The 21,486-nt window shown below is 38.0% G+C and overlaps 1 protein-coding gene across 16 annotated transcripts in view; it reads right to left on the bottom strand.

The window, feature by feature from the left end:
* agfg1a (ArfGAP with FG repeats 1a) overlaps window positions 1-21,486 on the bottom strand; it is a 45,067-nt gene that overhangs the window by 3,791 nt on the left and 19,790 nt on the right. For 2 of the 16 annotated variants that reach the window (XM_088912808.1, XM_088912807.1), the window contains exons 2-12: window positions 19,271-19,364; window positions 12,211-12,326; window positions 11,938-12,100; window positions 10,507-10,672; window positions 9,148-9,267; window positions 6,889-6,960; window positions 4,770-4,982; window positions 1,992-2,157; window positions 1,783-1,862; window positions 1,317-1,421; window positions 311-358 (exon numbers count right to left, since the gene is read on the bottom strand). In XM_088912808.1, the coding sequence (XP_088768934.1) occupies window positions 311-358; window positions 1,317-1,421; window positions 1,783-1,862; window positions 1,992-2,157; window positions 4,770-4,982; window positions 6,889-6,960; window positions 9,148-9,267; window positions 10,507-10,672; window positions 11,938-12,100; window positions 12,211-12,326; window positions 19,271-19,364 (1,343 nt within the window). The remainder of the gene's footprint in view (window positions 1-310; window positions 359-1,316; window positions 1,422-1,782; window positions 1,863-1,991; window positions 2,158-4,769; window positions 4,983-6,888; window positions 6,961-9,147; window positions 9,268-10,506; window positions 10,673-11,937; window positions 12,101-12,210; window positions 12,327-19,270; window positions 19,365-21,486) is intronic. The other 14 variants (XM_088912810.1, XM_088912809.1, XM_088912819.1 and 11 more) reach the window with 9 other exon arrangements.

Genomic DNA, 21,486 nt, shown 5'->3' on the forward strand with positions numbered 1-21,486 from the left:
AAGTACAAAGTCAACCCACACTAGCAGTATCTGCACACTAACATTTACATGTGATCATGGATGTGTTGGAGGAAATCATACGATAGAAAAATTCTGACCTGCTAATGTCCTTTTAAGATATTAAACAAATTGGAAGATATATTAAGCTATGAATAAAGTGCTTATACATCAGATGACACATCCATGCCCACATAGGTCAACTAGGATCAGATCAGACTTCACATGCAGAATCCAGGAAAATCTGAAATGTTTCTAAGCAGTTTGACAACAAGCCACACTGATTCAGGGAATAGGAAATGTGGCCACCTACCAAAGTGAACTTGTGGAAAGGCTTGACTGTGCAGTGCTCCTAAAAGGCCTTTTTTGAAAGCCACAAAGTCACAAAAAAACAACCAAACACAGCAGTAAGTCACACAAACACATGTACAAATGATCTTTATTTTGCATTTAAAGTTAAAGGATGGCTGAGATTACAAAACCATCCAGCCTTCTGTGGTTTAGAGGTGATTTTCCAGTTTTGGTGTCTTCTAAAGTTACTCTACTTTTCAAAGTTAGTTAATTAGTTAATTCAGCATGTTGCAAATGTAATGCATTAATTTTCTTCCAGTAGACTGTTACCTAGCAAAATTATTCAAAAATAGGAATATATTTTTTAATTATAAGAAAAAAATAATTCCAAAAGGTTGTCAGTCAACCACTGTGTTTAAATACCACAGTACATGATTTATTAGCAAGAAGCACATATGCCTTATTTGTTGGCCAAGTCTTTTCAAATTTTAGAAAAAAAATAATCTTAGAATCCAAATGATTTATAAAATCAGGCTCATATCATTAGCTAGTTTGTGTTTAATTTTATTCTAGTGAAAGTTTAGACAAAGCCTTCTATTTGGAATATCTGATAAATGTCACTTTAAGTAAATAGAAGACTGCTGTGTCAGTGAACCCGTTTATGTCAGAACACCTTGGACAAAAATCGGTAAGCTTTAGGAATGGCCTATACAAACTTGAGATTAACATACTGGATATGATCACTGTTTTCAAGGTAACGTCAAAAGTTCCATTCTTTAAGCACTATAAAAACTGAAAGTGGCATGAGATTCAAGCGTTTGCTCCTTAAATGAACAATCACAATATACTGAGCTACAATATTTATGCCTATTTCAGAGTGGGAGGGAAGGCTCTATTTGATAAATTTGCATGCTATCGACTTTCTAAGTGCAAGGTGATGTTTGCAAATTTAAGAGTGAAAAATGAACCAAAAACCAAGAGGACTGCCAGAGACTGCTCATCCCCAGATGGCAACCCGCTGTCCTTACCTGCTGCTGCTGCCACGGCAGCTCTCCCGTTGGTCTGGAAGGGGTTGGTCGGAGGAGCTGCTGGGGCGACAGCTGCTGCTACAAAAGGATTGGTTGATGTAGCAGCTTCAAAAAAGTAAAACCAAGAAAGAGTTAACCACTGCAAGCAACGGGCACAAGCCAAGAACAGAACGGAAGTTGTCAAATTAGGCACATTGTTCTGTGCACAATGAGGGTGCACGTTATAAAATTGCCTAAATATGATGCATTTTGCTACTTTGTATCACGGGTAAGAATAGCAAAGAAACTTCTCATCAGTCTCTTCTAAAAGCTGTCCTGGAAGTTCACGGTTCGAAAAACACAGTACAACATCTAATATTCCAAGTCAGCACTCGGGGAAAGTAATTTAATCTTATGCGGCAGGGTCTCTGGGTAGCACAACAAGTAAAATTCAATCTTTTTTTTAAAGATTAACTGCTCAACGTACCTCCAAATCCTGCCGGGATACTGGATATCACTTGCTGGGGCTGTGCTTGTGTAGGGCCCGTTACAGAACCGAAGACACTGCTGTTGTAGAGCACATCCAGAAAAGAAAAGCAGCTCAAATCGTCTGTTTCAAACAAACTATGCCAAATGGCACAAAGTAGTAAAAAAAACTCTTAAAGCCTTACAAATAGTATTAAATGCATGTCTTACCTGCTAACGGTAGAGCTATAGACATTGCTTGTAGGCATGGAGGAGCAGAAGACACTATCTAGCTCAGCCAGTGCTGCGTATCGATCGCCCCCAGCTGCCAGGGGCTGGTTAGGAGCTGGAACTGCAGCAGGAGCAGAGCTGACACTGCTCACCTGAGCAGCAGCACCTTGAACACAAACGCCAGGAAGAACAGCGGTCAGCGCAACATCTGCCCACATACCTTACACAATAACCAAGACAAACATTTGTTTTCCTCAGAGAATCCTGTGAGGATAAAATCCTTTAACTTATATAAAGACTGTCACAGAGGCAACATTGACAAGCACCTGTAATTAATGTTTTCAGATCCCTCATAGTAAAGGAAATATGATTCACTATCAGACTTTGGTAACAATGTCTAAAATAAAATACAAAAAAATTCAATGATTTTTTAAAACAATGTTTTGAAATCAAGTTAATCCTGAAGTAAGGAAAGCAGAAAGAGGCAATCAACTGTTTCTTCTTCCAGGTTTAGGCAAGTTTAACAGATTTGAAGCATCTGACTTTTTCCATTGTTTTATTCAAAATGATGATGAACTTCTAACAGTTAAAATATTACAAATCTGTACACACCAATATTAGATAAAGTCAGAGTTTCTTGAAAATATTTTCAGAAACAACCCAGGAAGAAAATGAAAATTTATCCTGCAGAGAAAGTGGCCCAAAATGTATTTGAAAAATACAGAATTTCACAAATTGTAAACATTGAAAAAATTAGTTGCAGAATGAAGACGAACACCTGATCTAGGCAGCAGGAGAATGTACAGCCCATGCATACACTACATTTCATACTGCTGTTTGAACTGATTTTTCATGGCAAAGGATAAATACTCTTTAGAGGATTCCACTCAGAGCCCTGGCCTTTCATGTTTTGTCGTCAACGGTTACCACCGATTCAAAGTTTTTCAATCTCCACTTCTGAGGCAAAGGATTTAGAAACTTTATAAAGAAAATAAGAGAATTAAAATCCAATACTGTACAATTTGACGATTCCTAAACCTATGTAGGTCCCTTGGAACAGAGTCTTTCAAGATGACTGATCTGAATTTTCACGCCTAGATTTCAGGATGTTTATAGTCCTAAAACTAGTTTTAATTATCCCTTCAACCACACTCACAGAAATAAAAAAAACTTAAATTTATAATATTAAAGTTAAATGGGTGAACAAACATCAGCCTATTAGAAAGGATAAATATCAATGAATTCTAAAAACATTTAGCTTCACAAGACTCTACATTTTTTGGACTACAAAAAAATATTTTGAATATTTGACACCATGCAGGCAGATTTGTTTTTGTTACGACAGTGGTTAAGACTTTAAAAGAGAAAAAGCCCTATCTCAGTTATGACTGAATGAACAGTTGCACTTGACAGTTCTAAGAAAAACAAAAAATAAAATCTGCAAATCCAAAAATACAATAAATTCATACGTCTTTCACATTTTGACAATACTCTATACAGTCCATGCTTGAACTGCTGCAAAAATAATACGCATGAGGTATCTTGAAGCAACCATGTTAATGCAGTCAATAACCAGTAAGGAGCTGATTAAACATTGAAGTGTATAAGAGTTTTACACACCTGGCAAAATAACATACTTTCACAACTTGGGTTGCAATCAAAATATTTTACAAGTTAATATTAGACCATCAAATAAAATTGCAGCTCAAGTAAAGAAGAGTGAGATAGTTTATTTTACTGAATGTAAACTACAATATAATCTTTCTTGGTTGCATCAGTACACATATAACAAAAAAGCTTTGATATGTTAAGATATTATACAGTTGGAGTAAATTACCCACCACCAATAATAAGCAAAATAGATTTAGAAGTGACGGTTAGAACAGAAATTTGTGTGCTTTACAAGGAGCAAAATAAAACAGAAATACTGAAATCAGAAGTAAAAATATGTACGCTCAGGCATCCACATAGAAACATGGCATCTTCTGTATTTATTGCAAACAATGACCTATCAGAAGACAAAAAGGGGCAGACATAACAGACAGCCTCCATCTGTCCATTGTGAATAACAATGTTATTCACTGTTAAGAGCAGCAAATGTGGCTTGCTTAACTGAACTTATTTAACAACAATGCTTCTTTTAAGTTCACTAAACAGTCACTCATGCTAGAAAATAGTAAGTAAGATGCCATTAAGACTGTGTGTGAACTCTTATTTCTACAATTCCATTGATTGAAAGCTGAAGAGCTGAAGTATTCACACATTTTAATTAATTCACAACAAAATATCACCTATCACTAAAGAGGATGTGTCAGTGCTTAATAAAGTTAGAAATTATAATAAAATCGGTTAAAGCACAGTTTAACCAACAATTTATTATACACATCTTGAATCAGAGGAGACAGAGGGTGGCTGCCAATACTTATGTCACCGTAATGGGGGCTAATAAAACTCCTCCTTGCCCCATAAGTGCAAATGGATGAGTCAAACGGGAAAAGCAGTTGAATCTGGGAATCTCGCACATATCTGCAAGGCTTTCCAACACCGCTGCCAAAACACATAGCTACTCTTAGAACCTTGTCCGTAAAGACAAGTATTTAAAATGAAACATTTTCTGCGATGCCTTTTTTCTTCAGTGGAAAAATTCAGTAGGAATTTGCTGCTTTTGGCATGACGGTAATCAACACCATAATCACTGTTCTGCACATCTAGATCTACAGCAGTTCTTTCATGTACATCTTTAATTCTGCAAAACAAAAACTGCTGCAGGAAATTTACCTTGCTCAGGTTTAGCAGAGCTAAAGATGTTATCCAGGTCAGCGAGAGCTGCGTATTTATCTGCAGTGGGGACGCTAGGTTTGTTTACTGCAGCTTTGGGGACTCCTGTTGAGTTACTCTGGGAGGAACTGAAGGCTCCAAAGTCAGCACTAGAGGATTTGGGGAAGTTGTCAAAATTTGCAAAATTGGCATTAGCTAATCCAGAGCTGCTACCTGTATAAAAAAGAAAAATTACAAAAATCATCATGAGTGGGCTGTAGCTATAGCAGTTCCCCTTCTACAGCTAGTGTTATTGTGTTGTGCATGCTCTTTGCATACAAAAAGTACAGTGAAGTATATCGAAACACAGAGTACCTGTGCCACAAACTTGGAGTTAACAACCAAAGGCTTGATAAACAGAATTCCAATGCAAAATAACAAACTGAGCGATTTTACTCATCTTAGAAGCTAGTACTTCTAGAAAAGTGGTCACCTGAAACAAACAGTATCTACTTTTCCTTCATCAGCCCACAGGCCTAAAGTAAAATGCAGTGCTTAGCTCCAATAAGCATCTTTACAAAGTTATGTGTGAGTATACAGAACAGGAAGGTCGTAGCCAAAATCCAGGCTCTGCCAGAATGCTAAATAGGTCAATCACTGGTCCCCAGTGCAGCTTTTTTAATTTGGGGAAATTCGAATAATTCTACTGACAAATCAACCGTACCGATAAGACAGTAATTAAAACAATCTCATGGTGTCACATGTAAACTCAGGGGGCAGCACTTTGATGTGATTTAGAAAATGAGTGTCAAAGGAAATAAAATGGGAGGTAGCTCTACACACTATCAGATTAGAAAGTGCTCATTATCTAGGACACATTTAAACCGAGCTGAATATACTGGGCTGAGGACTAATGAGGCTTAACTCTTGGCGAGTTCCACCAAAAAAGCATCTTCACTACAGAGTTGACCATTCCTGATCCAAGATGCGGGCAGTGGACTAAAACTTGTAGGATCTGATCCGCATGGTCCTAAATGCTTCTTTAGCACAGAAACATACTCATTGGTTAAAATCTGTCAACCCCACACCATGAGAAATTCTTAATTTGACTGTGATAGAAGTAATGAAAAAAACTGCCGAAAGATGGATCTTTTTCAAATCAAATTTATGACATTTTCACATGTAGTTTCTCTTGTATTCTTAAAAGGAAGAGGAAATTTTTTCTGTAGATACAAGCAAAAAATGAAAGAAAAATAATGCTCTTTACAGAATGAATGATTTCCGTTCCTCTAACAGATCTAAATTGTTAAAAAAAAGGGTTAATATTGTACAATAAAAAAGCATCACTGACAAAAGATTCCATAATGCTTTCCAAAACAAAGACTTGTCACATTTTTACAATGTGTACCACTAGATGGTGTTGAAGTGTACTCTGATGTTACTCAACCTAGAGAGATCATAAGGAAGGATATGGTTTCCACTTATTTTTATCCCCACTTTCCATTGGTACAGAACTAACGAACATTTGCCAACTCTTGGAAGAGATTTTTATTTTTAATAGAACGCAGTACTCTTTCCAAAAAAGATTTATACTGCAGTTTTAACTTTCACATTGTTTTAACTGTTCTGTTACAATACCGTTTCAAAATCTTTCAATTATGCAACAATACTACAGGCTCAGGTTTAAAACATGATCTTCAGCATACTAAGGAAAGATTTTACAGACTCCTGCTGTACTACTTACAATCATACTAATGATTTTTTTTAAATCACGTGGATATTTTAACAGGGTTATGCTATTAACGACACTGGCACTCTGATCCTAAAAATGATAATGTTATAAATATTTGTACAAGTTTTTACTTTATTGACAGCGCATGTGTACGAACCAGCAACAGTCTGTGAAATAAAAAACACACCCAGCCACTGCATAACCACACCTGTGGTAAACCTTAAACAGAGAAAAATGACTTTAGCTATCATTTTCCAGTAGTTAGCATACGTTTGCAGGATTAAAGGAAAGAAGACAACATGCAATACAGTCAAGCACAATGACAAAACCAAAGACAATATAAAGACATTACAAATGTCACAGGATGGAACACAGAAGTGAATTTGCCCACTGTGAAGTGGAACTTACTGTGTGCAGCCTGAAGAGGGAAAGCTGAGGTAAATTCACCAAAACTGCAGCTGGATGAAAGCGTTCTGAACGCTGGACAGCCAGAAAATTTCAGGAAGGGGTAAAAAATTAATAGTAGGACAAAAAAGAAAAACACAAATGTAAAGTAAAGTTATCAAAGACAAAGATTGAATGGAAAGAAAACTCAGGCCAAGCTGTTTCACAGACAGTGTTAATCAGCCCAAAGCAAATGTGAAGATACATTCACACCAAACACAGAGCTGTTTTCTCACCTAGGTGGGATAGGCAGTAGATGCTCAGAAAGAGGAACAGACAGGTGGGGGTAGTGGTAACTAAAGAGGGTTAATTTGTCATGGGTGTAGATGTTAACATGGAATATTCTTATTTTCATTATTCTACAAAAAAGAACCTAAAACTCACATATGGTATATATTTACATATGTAATGAAAATATACAGTGCCAACAAAGTCTACACATCCATTCCAAAGTAACACATTTTGTGGACTAACAGCCAGAAGCATTAAATCACAAACTCATGATTCGGATGATTTCTGAATTATATCAGCTGTTCTTGTAGGTCTCCTGTGCTTAGGAGTGCATCTCAAAGTAAGAAGTCAACTACAGGAAAGAAAGTGCTATTCAAAGACCTCTATAAAGCTATGGAAAGGCACAGAACATTGGGTGGATAAGAAAAGATTTCAAAGGCCTGAAACATGCCTTGGAAAAGTCAAGACCATCACTACGAAGTGGAAAGTGCATGGCACATTAAAAACCTTGGGAAGATTAGGTCATCCCTTCAAAAAGGAAGACCAAGCAAGGAGGAGACTGAATCGGAGACACCACCAAGAAACCAATGGAAACTCTGAAGGACTGGCAGGCATTAAGAATTTATTTGTCAAGGATTGGTAAGTGTGTACATATAAATTATATCTTACGCTCTCCACATGTCTGGAGTGTTTTCATTTCTAATCTTTTCAGAACTTTTGAGCATTTGTTTTACACCTGGAGGTTGGGTTATTACGTGAAAGTAAAGGTCAAATAAATTCCGATTCTATGCGTCTTGATTTCAGGCTGTCCAGCCACAAAATGTTCTATTAAAAAGGTGTGCAGATCTTCTATAGGTACTGTATATACTTTGTGTGAATGAACTGTGCACAAATCCTAAATGTACAAGTTAATATTAAGAGTAATTAGGTACAATATTAAACCTAAGACTGCATTATGGATCGATATTAAACTGTGTTCTTGACATTCTTACATGTATGAATGCAGAGGCTTTCAGATTACCAGCACAGTGATCAAGTTAGCACTAGTTAGTGAAAATACTATTTCTGCATTCTACAGTCTGAGCACTACTTTTAAAACTCCTTTGGTCGTGCCTCTTTGGTGCATTTAATGTGAATGTCCCTTTGTATTTATTGCAAAAGAAAACATGAAAACAAAGTGAAAACCACTGCAGTTTCTGACCAACTCATTAGGTACAGTAAGCTAGAGTCTTGGAGCATCTCTAAACAGATAACCAGTCTTTTAGATACACAACTTTTAAGTTTGTCTGCTGCCAAAAGTGAAAACGTGTAAATCATACCCTAGACAGAACTCAAGTGTCCTAGTCAATAGCAGTTAATAAATGTTAAAACTGAAAGTGAGAATGCTAAGGATATTACAAGACACAAGAATCTAAAACTAAGGTTTCACCACTATACTGTAGATATCTGTAAAGGTTTGGGTGTTTTTAGGTCCAAACAGGCAGCTATTCTGAATGGTTACCCCACACTGTGCAATGCAGCATCACTCTGTGAAATATACCACATGGCTGACTAACAAACCCATCTTAACAGTGTAACAGTGAAAAAACACTTTTCAACCTCAATGCTCAATCAGGCACTCTATTGATACGGTGGAATCACTTCAGATAAATTCCTAACATTCATCACTTATCAATATTACTCAAATCCAGTTCTTGATATTAAAAGGTTAAATTGTGTCAGGTTTCCCTTTTATTTTTAAAACGGCTTTGTAACACGACAGAGCTAGGCAAGAAACTGCAGGTTACATGAGTTGGGCATATGGAAAAAAAAAATTAGTGAGATAGAAACAGATCACCATACAGCTTTAGGTTTCCCCAGAGCTATCAGAAATGCTTGATTATGCGAGTACTGGCGGGAAGCTGGAGCTACAGATCAGTCACAGGTCAGCAGTCAGAAAGATACCATTCACTTCTCTTTACCAAGGCAAAAGAACCAGAACGCACTCTCTACCTGTGTTTGGGGGCTGGAAAGGTGGCTGACTTGCTGTGGGGAAACCTCCAAAATTACCCGATGCACTATTATTTCCAAATGCATCAAAGTTTGCAAAGTCTGCATTTGCATTATTCTGAGCTGTAAGAATCACAGGGGGACAAAAACAAAATAAAACAAAAACATTAATGGTTACAAAAGCACAAAATGAGAAATTAAACACAGAAAAATCAACTTTCTCTGTAAAAGATGGATGCACTGATAAAATGCATATAATCATGCAATGAGGCTAGATTTCCTCTTCCCATTTATGTTGATTCTGCCATGTAAAAACTACTGGAATAGTCATAAAAAAGGCATGTATCTCAACAAAAGACTTTTGCCCACATCTTAAAGGAAGACTAAATCCTTTGTTGATTTTATTGTGCTGTTATGCCATTTTGATTAGACAGTTTCATTACAAAGCTGAGTTAAATTAATCCAGGAACCAAGCGAGTTTTTCTGGTAAAGTTTGCCAGCTACAATCACAAGATCAGCACACTGAAAACACTAAACCACGAATGAAAGGAAAGGTTTTTTTTTTGCTCTTTAGCTTTAATAAGTTATAACGTGTTATTTTTAAGAATTGTATATTTGCATGTAATAGTTTTAAACAAGAGCATCTGAAAAGCATAAATAACCATGAGGTGCTTCTAGCAGCTACCATAAAGAAAAATAGAAAACGGAAATAGATACACAAATTCAACTATTCCACCATGAGATGCAGTATTGTAGATGCACCTCCTTTGAAGTTCTAACATGTAGCAGATAAAGAATAAACTACAAAGATAATCCCACGCTTGTCTTTACCTTATTTCAAAAGGAACATCATATGCATCGAAAAATACTCAGGTTGCCTGATCATATTAAGTGCTGTTAATTGAATTTATTATATAAAACGTCTTGAGAACCTGAGACACTATACTGAAGTCCAACAGCTAACTTAATAAATACAGTAAAAAATTATTTTCCTAGCCCTATATTTTACAAAAATTAAATCCTAACTAATCCACTAAACAAAGATATTTCAGAGCATGGCATTAGCAGGCTCCTTTGAAATTAAAGATTTACAAGCCAGGTGAGGAAAAAGTCCTGTACAAAAAAAAAGACAAGAACTACAACTGAGATGCAAATATTGCTTTGGTTATCTCTACTTTCTGAAATCCCCAGGCCCTTCTTCATTCAAATAATCTTAGCACTAAGAAATCAAGTGGTCTACAATTCCTGTGTGCACTATCACATACTATGCATCACAGGGTCTCATTAACAAAAGCTTAAAAAGCATCCTAATGCAAGCCAAATCTACTGAACTCCAAACAAAGCACCTTTTCTACCGCTTACCTGTGTGACTGTTGAAATGTGCAAAGTTTGCAAAGTTTGCGGTGCCTGTGGCCTGTGACGGCGGAGCTGCGAAGATGTCCCCCAGGTCACTCAGGAGGTCAAATTGTTTCTTCTCCTGCAGGGGCATCTGCTGAGGCTGTGCTTGTGCACGACTCACTACTGGGGACTGAAGGACAATCACAAGTCCATACAGACCATTTCAAGGCTGTCCTGCTCTGACAGGGGAAGGCACTGAATCTTTTGACTTGGGAACAGAGAAGGCTACAAGGGCATCTGAAAAGCCAGCCCAGCGGTTTACTTCTGAATGAACAGTGAAATGTGAACCAGAGGGCACAAGTGGAAACTGCACACTAGTGCATTTAAAACCAAGAATAGGAGGTACTTCTAGGTGGTGGTGTATGTAATAAGCTTACCACACATTCTGCTGAAGCTGATACCCAGGTTTCGTTCAATAAACAACAGGATGGGATCCTGGGATAAATTAATGACTAGATGGGCTGAATTGCCTCCTCTCATTTGTTTTTTTTCTTATAATTTAATGTTATGTTCCTCAAACACTCAAGGTAGGCAGAAAAAACATTAAGTGGTTGCTTTTTAAAATAAAAAATGCACATTTGAAAACTACACTGCAGAACACTTACAGGCATGCACTTCAACTAAAAACACATTAAAGGGGAACTGCAGTCCCAATTTCTCAGACCAGCTATTACATCTCAGTAACAAAATAAATTCATTGACAGTATAGAAAAATTTTACGAATTATGAAAAGTTGCAAAAGTACTGCAAGTCCTCTGGTCTTGCAGTGGGTGAGAGCAAGAATTTCTAGGAATTGGGACAGGATGTGGCCCTTCCTGCTCCCTAGACACAGTAATGACTAAAGTAATGTGATGAACAAGCAAATTAAATACAGTGTGCATCAGGCATTTCACTGCAGAAATGTTCCAACGTGACCTGCATGCAGAGTTCCATTACGGCAAAACTATGTTGAAGTCGACAGCAGTATTTCTATGGATTAAAAGAGATGTATTCACAAGCCTGCTTGTTTACAGTGTAATAGGGCAACTTCACCTCACCGGACGTTTTGTTGTTTCGTTCTTAATCACTGAATATGGTGCTGTGCATACCTGGAATTGTTTTCTATTTTGTGATGTAAATAGTAGAAGTTATTTTTATTGTGGACTGTAATGCACTCATGAAATTTCCGAGTCTTTCTAACCCCGTAATATAAAATTAACGTTGCAGTTCCCCTTTAAACACAATTGGTGTTATACTTCTGCTATAAATACAAGTTTTACTAAAGGCTTATTTTCTGGGGGCTAGTTTGAATATATATATAGCTATAAAACAATGGAGGGGGACATCTAAACCACAGACCTTCCTTTCAGGTGCTTAGCGCGGTGGAGTTACAGCTAGCTCTAAAACCTTACTTACCTGGCTGGGTGTGCTTCTGTTCAAGTGCAGCGTAGGTGCCGACTCCCCCAGCAGTGACTTCAGCGGCCTGACCTCGGGGGTACTGCTGGTGCTGCTTGCAGAGGACCCCGAGATTGAAGCATGAACGGAAGCCACAACCTTTGCTTGTTCTGGAGGGACGTACCTGAAAGGCAGCATTTGAAAACAGATTCCTGATGGGGTGGGACGGGGAAAAAAATAACATCCCATTAAAATGTGCCTCATGAGGCTGCTCCTACTGTAAAAAGCCCTTACCATCTTTTCTTTTCATACTTTTCCTGAAGGAATTCTTTCACTTTCTGTGGCTCACGGAAGTCTGGAATTGCAGAGGATCTCTCATCATACAGTCCCAACCATATCTGTTTGCATACCTATAAAAATGTGATCAAGGCATAATTAATACAATTGACTTCATACATCATATATCCTGTATTTTTTCCATTCAATTCCTCTACAGAGATCAGAACACTAAAGGAAATGTTAAACTTTTACATTTACAATCTCTTGTACTTCTTTAACTAAAGTCATACAGTATCTAGAGTTATTCAGAAACTCAGTGGGCCACACTAGTATTTTAAAAACAGACATGCATTGCCTAAACATGTTCTTATCCAGAAGCACTGGCACACTTTTTTGGGTGCTTGTTCATGGCAGAAAACAGAATACCAAAACTTCCAACCTGCTTGCTTCTTGAGATTTTACTCTGGCCTCTTTTGAGCAGATATTCTGCAACAGGTATAGTGAAGCTATGTAAGAACCAGCCACAAAAAAAAAGGTTTATTGTCCTGTAAGGGGACATTACTGATCTGCTGTCCACTGAAAGAACAGTACGTGAGGTAACTTCGGCCGTCAATCACTGGAAAGTGCTGAGGCACGAATTACACAACACCCAGAGGAAATGGTGAAATGCACATGGAAGCCATTTAAATGCAGCAGTCAAAGGACTGTTCCAGATTTCAGCAAATTCCATAGCTCACAGGCCCAGGGAGACCCTCCTTAGCCAAGGATTGGACCTGTATACCTTGAGGGAGAACCAGGAAATTCCCGGTTTTCTGAACAGAGTATATCAACTCTGTATATCAACCTAAAACTATTTTTTAATGCTGCAGTTAATTTTCCACGGTTAAAATCAATTTGAAATAATCACAGGCTACAGCGATATCTTACAACAAGAGGGTAAAGTCCATTTTACACTGCTGGAAAATGAAATGTGAGTGAGATGCTTATCAGGGTAAGAACTGTATACACTGCCAAAATAAACCACTTCCTTACTTGTACACAACCAAAGTCTGACAGGCAAAGAGTTCACGGTGCAAAAGCCTGTTTCAAAGTACTGACTCAATGTGCTTTTCAACACACAGACAAGCACGCAACTAATCATTTCAAAGCAAAGATCAGTAATTAGAAGCTTATCAAAGTAACCTGCCTGTGCACATATTAAACAATTGAAATTGTACACATATTAGCATCAACACGCTGGCAGTAAAAATAAACGCAGAGATCCTGATTCATCAGCAGAGCTGTGGAAAAACCAAAGACTAGTAAAGATCAGACATTTGGGATGAAAGGTATAGAAAACAGTTGCAAAGACTCTTACATATGCTCTATGATACTTGGAGGTTATCTGTAATAAATATGAAAGCAGATATTAAACCAAAGTGCCCAGGAGCTATGGAAGGAAAGTTTCACAATATCATACATTAGCTGTATAGATTACTAAACGAATACTGAGTGGACAGGACCAGAAGTAGTAACATTTTTGGGCTGCAACACTACAGGCAGACGAGAAAAGAATATTTTAAAAAATTACACTTGTGTAATGTAGACTTCAACCAAATCATTTCTCCTAACAAATCAAGAATTGGAAATCTACCCGTTACCAAATAAAGTCCTGTCTTTTCCTTTGTTTAAAAGGTACTTCAAACACTCTTTAGGGCATCAAGGAGGCCGTGTTCATTGTTTTGGCACATGTAATGATTTCACCACAGTCGCATAACAAAATGCAATGAAATAAAACCATGGAAGACCTTGCTTCTCTTATCCCAAAATAATCATTTCCATTTAGAGGAATTTTAAATAGGAATCTTAAAAGAACTGAACTGAACATTAAGGCTATTATTGCTACCAGAGTCTTAACAAGAACCAAATGTGAATGCATTCCTTTAGCGACACACCTGCACTGTCTTCTTGTTCAATATTCATCCTACTTTTCACAGACATACAAGACCCTACACAGAATGAAAATCCACTCAGAACCCCAAGGATGCAGATTCTGGTGGCAAATTAGGTGGCACTGGGTCTGCTTTTAAAAACCATGAATTGTGGAATGATTTGCAGGGCAGTTTCCCTCTTTAGCATTTTTTAAAGATACAATTTTTGGTATATGATCTAGCAATTAGAAGTTTGTAAAAGTTCTTCACATACTGTAACATTTTCATTTCATGTTCTGATACTTGAGCAGTAAATGTAGTCAATCTCACAGCAAGAATCTGTTAAGTTAAGAACCTTTGCTGGACAGAAATGCAGTACTTTGAGTGTAACAAACAGCTCTCAAATGTCAGTTCTTTGTCTAGCTGGATGTGTAATACTAGTAAGAGTTTATCCTTCACATTTTGAACACTAAAGCGAAGTATATTAAAAACATGGAAAAATCACCAAATGATCGCAGATCAATTATTTTTTTATCACTTCACGCAACATCTGGGCCATTACTATTGAGTAACTTTGTGCCAAATATAATCTGAAAGTAGATGCCCAGCATTTCAGACATTGGGCTAATCCATTTTCATGTGTCCACCCTCTTCTTCCTATCCGACATGCAGTATCTTTATGACAAAACTAACAACACTTATCTGTCTGCACAAAACTTAGAATCACAAAGTGCAATTTTGATGCATTAATGTCTGAAATGTATTAAAGCCTGGTGGAGTCACAAGCTACAGGAGGCATTTTGTCAAGAGTCTGCAAGGAATACTACCCACCATTCCCCAGCAGAATTCTGCCAGTTGTGTGCCACCCCCGGATGAACCCCAGCTCCAGGCAGCTTGTGACATGACCCAGGCTCCAATTTACAACACCTGAGCACCTTTGCCGACTGAACCCCTGGGGAGCCCTGCTGATAATTCTTTTGTAACACTAGATGCACATAATCCACACTTGCACTTCATCACCATCACTGCACCATACATTCAAGAATTATGTATGAGGTCTTGTGTGCAAAATATTGAACAGAAACAGCTTTATATAATGAACTAAAATTTAAATGAAGACAACACTACTGTGTGAATTCATTTTTTGCAACTAAGCAATTTCCCAATGGCATCATCCTTCACATAGTCTAGCAAAGATGCCAAGATAATCTAACCTTGCTGTCATAACACCTTGTTAAAGGCACAAAGCTACAGGGAGTAAGGCTCAAAACTAGGCAAATGTTGAGATAAACCAAGATGCAGTACAAAGCATGAGAAGCACATCTATTAAGGCACACTATTAATCAGAGCACAAAAATACTGTATACTGAAAAGCAAACAAGTTTAAGATTATGGTGCTTTAACACATCTGAACTAAAGACACCTCCTCCACTGTTCTAGTAACTCAGTCTTGTGATCATGTTGAGCACGTAGCAAGCCAGCTTCTAACTCATCTCAACAAATAAAAACTTAGTTATACGTGAATCTTCACATGCAGATGTCAGTTTAAGTTAAAAAAGCATACCACAATATACTCACTTATAGCAGTAAAAAAATCACATATTGATTATGACTGGCTATGTGAGGTGTTATGAATCTAAAATTTACCAGTATTGAGTTATGTCCTTTAGACTATATAATTCACAATAAGAAAAATAATATGAAGAACTATACACAGTATGCAACAGGAAATGCAGCCCAATAACAGTATGCATTGTCTTATTACTCAGAATATTATTAAATTGCGTTTTTGTTTTTCATAGCTGAAGGATAGCTCTGCTAGATTCAGTGACTCAGGGTGTGTCCTGTGCAGACATGACTCATTTTGTACTCCTGCCCCAGAAGGCATTCTACACAAGCCTCACTCCCTACAGAGCAATCAATCAGAGACACATCCAGCTCCAACAATCTACGCACTTACTGGGCTGGGAAGCCATCATTAGGTCTATTATGAAAGTAGACTAGCTAAGATTTCTAAAGCATTTTTGTTATTTTTAAAAGTATTAGAACTGATCAGATCTGCTTACATTTTTACATACTTTTGACCATCTATAACAGCATTATTTTAGATATTATAGATTTTTTATCAATTCCATCTGTCCAACAGAATTGAATTGCTGCCTGCAAGAGGTACAAATTCTAGCCAGATAACAAGAGATGCACACAGAAATGCAAAAAAAATCAATTTTAGGCAATATATACAAAAACTCAGTTCCAGAGATGCTGTGAAGCTCCTGGTACTGAAGCCAGGATTCACAGTGAATTTGTTCCAAAACAGCTGATTCCTTTGAAACCTCTAGCATACAGGACATGTGCAACAGGGGGTCTTTACAGTAAAAAAAGCTACAAAGCGCAGAATGGATCTGACTTGACTTTTAACTTTGGTCTTTTATACATTTGCTTAAACACTAAACAGATAAAATACCAGCAGTCAAAGACCAATCTGTGCCAAAACTTGAATGGAATATACTATTTTATCAAATACAAAACTTAGGTTTACTAAATTTACAATTAAAACCAATAATCTAATTTTCAAAATCAAGCATTTAAAGTATGGGCCAATTAATTGTAACAACTTTTAAAAATTTGAACTTCCAAAAATTAGATACTTTTGTATCAGTTCAAATGTTTATTTACAGGAAAGTTTCTTTACTATACAGCCATATTAAGTGTTCAGCACTTGCAATGAGCAAACAACAATAACACTAGTTTAATTCAATAGAAAACAGAAACTATTGTCACTTTCTGAATTCTTGACAAATAGCCCTAGAAACAGCAGTGTCATTTTTTCCTCTCCAAGACCTCCAGTCTTACTGCTAATTCACAATGTCAGCAATCTTAATCTGCATAAATTTTACTTTGATTTTAAAATGATATCACCAAGCAAATTTATCAAAGCTATTACATCTGACAACTAATCTGCTCCATTTTTTGTATTTTCATTATAAAGTAGTGCACCTTCCACTCCTTCATGAACTAGACCTGCAAATCACGTCAAAAGGCTAGTCTTTCCAGTCCAACACCACACATCATACACTGCATCAGCAAAAGCATTTGAGATGAAACGGATCACACTGAGAAATGAGAAATCTGTACCCAAGACAATGATTTAAACAGCCATCCCTGCACAATATTTTGGCAAGTACAGAAGGACTTCAAAGTACTGTAAGCTTATGATATATAATGGATACATGTATGAAAACTGTGTGCAATAGGCTCACACATGACTTATTTGCAAGTTAACAGCCTATCAACATGCCTCATTTCCTTCCATTCCCAAGTGTTGAAAACAGAGGCAATTAACATGCACTGTACTTCCTCGCTTCATTAGTACTGTGGCTCTCTTGTGTACCAACAACCAAACACCATACCCTTTCAAAACAGCACCAAGAAGCATTCCAGACATATTTCACTTCCAGTTAACTTTACCACAGAGAAAAGCTGAACAAGATAACCTCTGAAGGTCTACGTTTCTATTTCTACTCCGCTGTGAGGAATTCTGTGGCATGTCAATGCTTATCCCATCAGAATGACCTAGAAGTGAAAACGAAATCTATAGTGCCAAGATTATTTTAGAGAACATCCAATGCTACATCCATCACTGCATTCCCAGGAGAGGTAATGGTACAGGCTCCTGCAATAACAGATAAATATAACCATAGGACACTAAATGCAATTAAGGGGAACAAAGAACTGTGCTGTAGGAAACGCTTAGCTTGTACGTAACAGATGCATGCAATTTTCCCATAATTTTATTACCAAAAATAAGATTAATAGATTCCACAATGAACATTTCAAATGAAACAAATCCTTTGGCAATCCATTTCTAGCTTGACGGACATGCACTTATCTGGCAGACAAGCATGTATGCTTAGAAATATTTTTGATAGAGTGATTACACTTCTGACAATCCTTCTGAATCCTGAAGGGGTCTGAAGAAAATGTGTAATACCTCCCTTAGCCCTAAAGAACACCCCTGTTCCATAGCTATCTGCAAAATGTGTAGAAGACCTATTGGAATCAGTGTACGTCCTTGCAAATCGCAGTTACTTCTCTCTCCACACAAAACTGGCCAAAGTGTAAGCAAGAAATAACTATACAAAATGTTTTGCTCAAAGTCTCTAAAATTAGTAGTATTTAGTAAAGTATTTAGAGATGGCATAATGTGAGCAGTGAATCCAAAATCCTTCTGCAGCAGGCTCGGTTATTGCCCCATGTAGGAATTAAAATGTGCAGTAAAATGCTGCACAGTTTGTGAAGAAAATGGGAAAATTCTCATTGTTCCCAGTGGCTTGTGGTACACAGAACAATCTTTTTGAACCGGATGGCTTGACCACAACATGACTAATCAAACGATCATGTAAGGAAGAAAAAAAATGATCAACAAGAGTGGATCTACCGTGCTGTTTAACAGTGAATAACCACAATGTGTGCACAACCCAAGCAAGCTTGCAGATTATAGTCAATTTAAGAACCTCTCTGAGGCATGGTAGGTATAGTTCTTTGCCTGACAATACATGTCAGCACCAGGGAGAAGGATGTGCTCTTTCAGAAGCTTCCTTCACATCACTTCTGTCTAAACAGGCTGTCACCTTGACATCTGCTCAGGCTACATTCCATAGTTCCCCTGAGGCTCAAAGAAAACAAAATAAACAGCCACAGCCTCACTGTGAGAAGGGCCTGTCCTGAGGGTTATTATTTCAGCTTGTTATAAGGTCAAAATCCCAGATGCTCATTTTTATGTCCGTCTTTGATATAAATGCTTGAAACGTACACATCCCCACAAAGTGAAAAAACCAACACCGATGGGACATCTGGGAGCTATAAAGAATGTAACATGTCATTTAATGGTAATCATTATCAGGTGTTTTGAATGCAAGGTAATCCAACGGGATCACATGTTGTACAGATTTTTTAAAAAACACTATCCAGTCAACTGGAAAACTGTGATAGTCTTCAGAAGTGTAAAAGCCAACACAAAGTTCAAATGAAATCTTATCTTGCAGAAAACAATAGCGGCCCCGAAGAGGCAGCTGTGCAGGAGTGAGTAGAGAGGAGAACAATGGCAGGTCTCCACAGCACAGGCTGTCCAGTACATCTGGAAGCCAGGGACTCACGGTACATACCTCATTGCCATGTTTCTGCAGAAACTCGATTTCCTGCTGTGTGAAGGTAGTCATGGAGATAGACTTAACTCTGTGGGGTGGATTCAGGCCCCGTCTGAGGAAAAAGAAGAAAGAGGTTTATTATTTTTTGTCACAATTGTTCCACATAATTTACATATGCAGCCCTCGGTTCTCAGAACTCAGACTAGAAAGTTCCCTTCCTATCACAAGCTGGCAGTGTTAGAAAACATGTCGAGGTGTTTGCTTACCAGTCTAAGGTGTTTATGAGAAAATTTGGAGCGAGAGCACAAACAGGCCTATGTGAGAAAAGTTACTATCCAAATCTGCACATCTGCATAACAGGAAATGCAAGCCTGTATAATTCTGATCAATGGCCTGCTCTTAGCCTGTGCTCTCAGTAAGATCAACAGCCTAAAAAAACTACCATACTTCTCCGAACTACTGTTCTGCAGCTCTTGCGGCAATTGCATTCTAATAAACAAGCTCTGGGTCTCCTTCAATCTGCTTCACTATTTCTTCACAGTCAGAATATTGCTAATCATTTGGTGCTAGTGACTTAATTAGTCAAGTGTAATCACAGTCTTCCATCTGCAATTAAAAGTGTCAAAATTGTTCAAATAAAAAAATGTTGCATTAATGTAAAAATAAATATTCTCCATAAACGTAGCAAAATGCAAACCATTTCTGCCACCCTACTAAATTCCCCCGAATCTGATGTCACACCCCCAGCAGATTTTCTTACCCAGGACCCACAAAAACTCAAAGGTACAAGAGAAGCGCCTTGCAACACGGCCTAGACTGCAGCACTGCCACTGCAAGTCTCCACCACCCCCCCCCCCCCCCCCAGCGACACCACGGGGGTTATAAATGAGATCAAGACAGGCCGGACGCAGAGATGCTAGGGGAGAGAGTACAGAGGCTCCCAGTGCAGCAGCAGCAGCGCATCTTTTTAGCTGCGGTCAGACTGGCCTGCCAAGATCACGTCCACCTCTGCAACAGCCCTAGATACAAGTCGACCTCTAGTAAGAGCAACAGGCAAAAACAATCTCTGTCGAGTTAAGTGGTCAAAGCAGAAGGTTTCTGTTTTCAGTCCACCCCTGGACACTCTCAAAACAAAGTTCCTCCTGGACAGGTGTTCCAGGGGACGGCAAAAACTAGTTTTATATTGCCAGAGAGGAGTCAAATATTCAGTGTAAAGAAAATTCAATAGACTCACTCGTCGATGGAACCTTAGTGGTAGGATTTATATTATTCGAAACATTTGAGACTGGAACTGGCTTCATCTGCAACACTCAAGCCCCTGTTGCAGATAGGGAACGTTGTTTAGGGTTGATAAGAAGCCTGCAATAAGCCAGAGGAAGCCAAGCCCCCTGAGGCCACATTCTGGGCGTGCAGACAGCCTGGCAATCACTGGACACTGCAGACACGCGCTGCTGAACGAGCACGGAAGTACAAAAGGTAAGAAGACCCTGGAAGCTCTACTACGATTACAAGGCCTGGAACGAAAGCAGATCATCCTCATTAAAACTGTTTGCAAGAATATGAGACCCTCTGGCATTCCACTGTGAAGAAAAAAAAAGTCAACTGGCTGTAAAAAGGTTGCGATTGTGAAAAACAGTAGAATGGACAGAAAAGGTCTTCTGCGATTGTGTAAATTCTACTGAAGGCCAGATCTGGTCTTATTGCTTAATTGCAGGCATCTGATGCATTCTTCCAGTTCATGACCTTTTGATCATGCAATCTCTCAAAAAAGAAATACAAAATAGCCAAGACAAATACAGTTAATAATGGTCCCAACCAAGTCAAGGTTTTTACTAAGATACTGTGTTGATATACTGTATAAGGATTTGGTTGAAATGCTCAGAAATTTGTGGTCTTACATGACATCATGAAAACGTAAATTAACAAAGCCACTAACATCAGAAAAGGTGTGATTCCTTCAAAAGGAAACCAGTGATTCAGCATGAAATGCTCTAGTTTTCCCTCAGGGAAAAAACAAACACAAACACGTTGCGCTGCATTCACAGTTCAAAGATTACTTTTTCAAGTTTTATATCTAATTTTATCCATGTGCATTGCTACATATTCATGTGTCTCAATCTGTTTGGGTCCTTATTTCTTCCTTAGGTAGCAGCAAAAACCTTCATGAACAACCTGGGTACTACAATAGACCTCTGGGACGAATACACTTGTGGAGAGAAAGGGAGCATAGTATG

This window comes from Atractosteus spatula, chromosome 4, assembly GCF_055471065.1.
Source record: "Atractosteus spatula isolate fAtrSpa1 chromosome 4, fAtrSpa1.hap1, whole genome shotgun sequence".
Lineage (NCBI taxonomy): Eukaryota > Metazoa > Chordata > Actinopteri > Semionotiformes > Lepisosteidae > Atractosteus > Atractosteus spatula.